The sequence below is a fragment of the Quercus suber genome, unplaced genomic scaffold (assembly GCF_002906115.3).
Source record: "Quercus suber isolate HL8 unplaced genomic scaffold, Cork oak 2.0 scaffold_1079, whole genome shotgun sequence".
NCBI classification, from domain to species: Eukaryota; Viridiplantae; Streptophyta; class Magnoliopsida; order Fagales; family Fagaceae; genus Quercus; species Quercus suber.
Genome location: NW_027070485.1, coordinates 55,896 through 61,906, shown reverse-complemented (window position 1 = coordinate 61,906; position 6,011 = coordinate 55,896). Strand labels below are relative to the sequence as shown.

Here is a 6,011-nt window from a genome sequence, read left to right as displayed (position 1 = left end):
GGATGGGTTGAATACTGGGCTTTAGTTGATCAAACAGACAACACAATGGGTCCAAAATTCTAAAGAGAATGGACAGAAAAAGGTTTATATTGAAGACCAACTGTCCTCGGCGAAGTTCGAGGTGGTCTGTTTATTTATCTTCCCTCCAAATTCAACTACAAGCTTCTTTCTTAAAAGTTACAATCTTTTCTATGATGAACTTCCAATCCCCCCTTTCTATCTTCCTCCTTTCCTTATATACTCCTTTTTCTTTTCCATCTCCACCTTCCACGTGCATGCAAGATGATCGATCTTGATACTTGTCCTATCAGCACCTTCCATCCATTTCCATTTAGCAACAGTAAGGCTGAAATATACTGTTCAGGCATCACTTCCACATTAATGCGGCCAGGGAGTTAGGTGCAGTCCATTTAATGCGGAGGTAGTAGCTTTCTCCTTAGATATTTTGGGATGCTTTCCTACCTAATGTCTCTGCCATACTAACCTGTACCAACAGATCTTCCTGGAATATTACCTCAGTTGGCATATGACCTCCTCGGACTTTAGCCTTGGTCTGTTGAGGATGTATTTGTCCTTGGCTCATTCTGCTGAGTCATTATGGACGAAGCTAACCTCTCTGCTCACCATCCCAATCTCTTTTAACCATGATTCTTCCCCCTCGGACAAAATTTTGTCCTCGGATTGGGCCATAGGCCCAATATCCAAACAAATAACAAACTTTTGGGCCCAACATCCCCACAATATATATATATATATATATAAAGGCAAGACTTAGGTACTTACGTACAGTATTTATGTGCTGTTCCTTAGGTTCTCCTTTTAAGATTCAGCCATGTGGATTTTTTCTCATGAAAAGGAAGTGTATTTTTTAGTTAAGTAGCCACATGGCTAAATCTTAAAAAATGAACCTAAAGAACAGAACCTAAAGTACTATACTTAAGTTTTATCCTATATATAATTAGTGCATATTTATAGATAATTAATGTGTATTCACTTCATTGACACATTCAATGAACTAAAAGTTTTACATTTGATGAGATGGAAGTCTAAATGAGAGAGGCTCAACGAATGTGCCACTTGGCAGAACCTCATATCTCCCATATGAGGTCTCTGCTTTTACATATATATATATATATATTGATGATTGATGTGCCGATAATTTAAGCTTATGTCTTTTATAGGGATCTCTGACTAGATTAATAGAGGGCATAAGCCAATTTCTTGTGATGTCTCTTTAATAATGGAAATCACCCAAATCTCTCTCTCACACACACAAAAGAGAAGAAGAGGAAGAGTAATTGGACTCATTCCCAATCCTATGTATAGTAGAATGAACTAATAAAATTTCAAGTGGCCCCAATCTTTTTAGTTTTGCAAGATGGACAGTGGCTTTCTAATTGCTATATGATTCCCTTAAACATTTGGAATGGCTTTATTAAGTTAATTAGATCATGTGGTGTGGGTGGACACATTACCAAATATATATATATATATATATCAATGAAAAAACAAAATTTACCTGTAACGGCAGTAGCGCGAACTCGTTGTCTTTGTATACTAGTTTTAAGAATGCTTTCTCGAATTTTATGAAGCTCAACTACAACAGTACTAATGTTCATCCTTTCTCTTGGAAATTTTGTGGAACAAGCAACTCCAATTCCAAGTATCAAAATCAAGCATTCTTGAATTTTGGAACTTCCATTTTGATCCTCATTTCGAGTGTTGTTTATCCTCCTCATCTCTTCCTCTTGCCTTTCCCAAAGAAGATTAGGATCTACAATGTCAATTTTTCGTTCTGACAAAGCTGCTTTGACAAAGTCATGAAGGTTTAAATTATCTTGAAAAATGCTATCAGTAGGTCTCTTTCCCGTGAACATCTCTAACAATAGTATGCCGTAACTATAGATGTCACCATATAGTGACACTTCATTTCCCATACCATACTCTGCAATTGCATGTAACATATGTTATAAGATAGGCGAATATTTGTACAAGAAAAAGAAGGGAAAGAAAAAAAAAATCTCACAAGTAATAAAGGTTTATTTTCAATGGCATGTAATAAGAAAAATAAAAAATAAAGAGAAGTGAAAATTTGTTACGACACATTTTATCTAGGGTGAGCTTTAAGCCTAGGCCTAAGGTTCTATATGCAAAAAATTTCATAAAAGAGTTCCCAAGGACCACATCAACCAAAAAAAAAAAAAAAAAAANCAAGAAGGCCGCAAAAATATAGGTAATAGAAATCCAATTCAATTAAAATCCTAAACTGTTTTGCAAAAATAAAATTTATATGAGAGTGTTGATTAAGTTAATTAATTATTATTAATTGTACAAGAGACGTCACTATACCTAAATACGGTAGTTGAATTAGTAATTTACATCTCAAAAAAATAAAAATAAAAACTTTGATTTAAAAAAAAAAGTTAAAGAGATATTATTTTATTGATATTTAACTATTTTAAGAATCTCACTTAAAATTATTGCCTTAGGTATCAAATTGTATTTCGTTGGCCCTAATTTTATCTTCTAGATACAATACATCTATATTGAATCTATTATTTCATGCTTGAATTAATTAATAGTAAAAAAACTATGGGAAAAAGAAAGAAAATTAAATTTAAGAAATGTAAAATATATTTACCTGGAGGAGTATAACCAACTGTTCCTCTAACCCCAATGGAGCTTGATTGATTAGTAGAACAATCCTGGGTAGCATCATGAAGGAATTTTGCCAAGCCAAAGTCGCCTACATGTCCAACCATTTCATCATCGAGAAGAATATTGCTTGGCTTGAGGTCACAATGAACAATTGGCGTCTGGTAATGATGATGAAGATAATCCAATGCACTAGCAACATCAATGGCGATATTTAGTCTTTGGATAAGACTCAACTTCCTTGGTTCCTCAACAACCTCATTTGTTCTTGGAGTTGGATGTAACCACTCATCTAGGTTGCCATTTCCTAAGAACTCATATACCAAAGCTTTAAAATCATGACCTTGATAATCAATACTGGAACATATTGTGAGCACCTTTACAAGATTTCGATGTCTGATGTTTCTTAGAATTTCACACTCGGCCACGAAACTTTTGGAAGCTCCATGACGCAAAAGGTTAAGCACCTTGATGGCAACTGTATGTCTACCTTGATCAAGAATTCCTTTGTAAACAGATCCAAAGCTACCCACACCAATTAAATTAGTAGAAGAGAATCCATTGGTTGCATTTAGGAGACTTTGGTAAGATACATTCAAATTTGAATCACTTGAGGTACTTCCATTCCTTTTCTTTAGTAAAGAATAAAGAAATAGAAGCAACAAAATCAAAGTTACTCCAAAAAGCCCAGTAGCTGTAGAGATTATTATCTTCAAGGTAAGGGTCATCTTCCTCTTCTTGGAATTTAAGTATTTGCATTTAGGAAGTTTAAACTCAGGTATGCCTCCACAGAGTTTATCATTTGCCTTAAGAAATGTTGCACTCACATTTTTGAAAACTCCCTCTGTTGGTACCTCACCCTCAAATTGGTTGTAAGAGAGATTCAATAATTGCAAATGCCAAAACTCCAAAAATTTTGGAATATTTCCAGACAAAGTATTGTTCGATAGATCTAGAACTTCAATACCTTTCAATGATTCCAAAGCTGAAGGAATGACTCCTTGGAAGAAGTTTCTTCTTATGGCTAGAAATTCTAGCGTCACACAACTTCCAAGAGTTGTTGGGATTGTACCCAACATCATGTTTTCAGAAATGTCTAATTGTTCTAAATTTTTTAAATTTCCTACTTCTATGGGAAGGACACCTGTCAATTGGTTGGCTCTCAAGTCTAGAATAATAAGGGAGACTAAGTGAGCAATAACTTCTGAGGCTATGGTACCACTAAGATTGTTATTATTAAGATACAATCTTAGCAAATTCTGGCACTGACCTAGACTTAAAGGGATGCTGCCTTGAAGGTTATTATTTCCTAAATTCAAAATTGTCAAAGCTGTTAAATTTCCAAGGGAGGATGGAATGTTTCCAGAAAATTTGTTTTGGGATAAATCTAAACGTACTAACTTATGAAGAATTCCAATTTCAAAGGGAATATTACCTGATAATTTATTGTTCCCAGCCTGCAAGTCCCCCAAGTTGATCAGATTTCCTATCTCAGCAGGAATGCTTTCTGATATTTTATTATTATCTAGATAAAAAGTGAAAAGAGTAGCTGAGAAGTTGCCAATGCATTTAGGCAACTTCCCCCCAAAGTTGTTGCCATTTATATGCAAAAGGGTGAGATAAGTGGTATTTGTTAAAGAACAGAGAAAACTCAAGTCATCTGGTTCCCCACTTCCAAGATGGTTGGAGGTAAGGATAAAAGATGTCAATCTATTTAGCTTCTCCAAAGAAGGAACTTTTCCATTTAGTTTATTATTTCCCATTTCAAATTTGTTTAGATTTGTGGCATTAGATATTGAAACAGGGATAGATCCAGTAAATTGGTTCTTAGCAAAGATAAATTCTTCGATATTTGGTAGAGTGATACCAATGTCGAATGGAAGAGACCCCTGGATTTGATTTCCAGCTACAGCAAAAGTCAATAAAGAAGAGAGATTGTACATTGAGCGAGGAATGGTTCCAGAAAACCTATTAACCTCCACACTAATAGCTGAAAGTTTCATCAATTGACCAAAAGAATTAGGGATACTCCCACCCAAATGATTTTCATGTGCAGAAAATGCTTTTAAAAATGATAAGTTCCCGAAAAAAGGTGAGACAGTTCCTGTAAGATTATTCTTATGAATAGCCAGTAATCGGAGCTTTGTCAAGGAGGTAAGCGTAGTAGGAATTTCTCCTACCAATTGGTTATTACCAACACTAAGGGCGACAAGGTTGTTGCAACCAGATAAATTGCTTGGAATTTCCCCCTGTATTGTGTTATTGTACAGTTGTAAGAGTCGCAATCTAGTCAAATGACCAATTTCTGGAGGGATTTCTTTATGAAGTGTGTTGTTTTGTAGGCTTAGATTCCTTAAAAAACTTAAATTCCCAACATATGGAGATATAGAGCCTACCAGTTTTAGAGATTGCAAGTTCAATACGGTGACCCTTTGGTGTCGGCGGCCACATGTAACCCCTTGCCATTGACAAAAGTGGATGCTGTCATTCCAAGAGCTCATAACCCTTAGAGGATCATAGATAATCTTGGCTTTGAACTCAAGCAATGCCAAACGGTCCGTCTCATTATTCCCGCTGACCACTGAGGTGACAAATATGCCCAGGCACCAAAGAAGAATAAAAGCGTGCATGGAAAAAGATGAAGATGGAGCCGCACTCAGTTGCAAAAGCCCCATGCACTATGGTTGAAGGAACTTTGTTTAGCTAAACGTTCTGGTGATTTTATTTTGAAGGGAAAAGATTAGTTTCAAACAAGCAACTGCGTATGTTGTCCAGAGAGAGGGCTGATTTGGCTGTGTAGCACCTTAAGAACAAGCAAATATATAGCACGGGAAAGGAGAAAATTGGTGCAAGAATTTCAGTGTTCGGACCCACTCCAAAATTGCAAGAATAACTTGAGGGTAAGGGTCCGTTTGGTTCGCGTAAAATAATTTCCGAAAAATAGCCTATTTTTCAGAAATGCTATTTTCAGGAAAGGAAAATAGCTTCAAGTGTTTGGTTGCATTATGAAAATTGTGTATAGAAAATATTTTCATGTGTTTGGTTCTATTCTGAAAATGCTATTTTCCTACAATTTTTTCACATTTTCTCAGCCATTTTCTCACAATCCAAACAAATTTTATCACAAAAATTTTCAAAATCACAGCAAGGCAATCAAAAGCAGAAACAAAACCAAAGAAAAAAAATATCAAATCTGGTCAGACGCAATGGGTTCTGGGTTCGCATCGAAGACGATCGAAGGCGACGGCTTTTGGGTTCAATCGGCGCGGTGCTCGGGGTTCGATCGGCGACAGCTTTTGGGTTCGCCGGTGCGAGATCGAAGGCGAGATCGCGAGATCGAAGGCTAGATCGCGAGA

The 6,011-nt window shown here is 36.1% G+C and overlaps 1 protein-coding gene across 1 annotated transcript; it reads right to left on the bottom strand.

The window, feature by feature from the left end:
* Nucleotides 1-216: 216 nt before the first annotated feature.
* LOC111999604 (probable LRR receptor-like serine/threonine-protein kinase At3g47570) lies at nucleotides 217-5,466 on the bottom strand. The gene is made up of 3 exons (XM_065769202.1): nucleotides 2,642-5,466; nucleotides 1,520-1,945; nucleotides 217-356 (listed from the first exon to the last, which is right to left on the bottom strand). Exons 1-3 carry the CDS (start codon nucleotides 5,328-5,330, stop codon nucleotides 217-219), a joined length of 3,255 nt encoding a protein of 1,084 aa, XP_065625274.1. The 5' UTR covers nucleotides 5,331-5,466.
* Between the last annotated feature and the right edge of the window lie 545 nt (nucleotides 5,467-6,011).

What these genes read in the sequence shown, in the direction of transcription:
- LOC111999604 (XM_065769202.1), bottom strand. Translation starts at nt 5,330, where the DNA reads ATGGGGCTTTTGCAACTGAGTGCGGCTCCATCTTCATCTTTTTCCATG. An exon ending in AGTTGGTTATACTCCTCCAG is followed by an intron (nt 1,946 to 2,641) that starts GTAAATATATTT and finishes ATGCAATTGCAG; the next exon opens with AGTATGGTATGGGAAATGAA. An exon ending in TCGCGCTACTGCCGTTACAG is followed by an intron (nt 357 to 1,519) that starts GTAAATTTTGTT and finishes ATGCCTGAACAG; the next exon opens with TATATTTCAGCCTTACTGTT.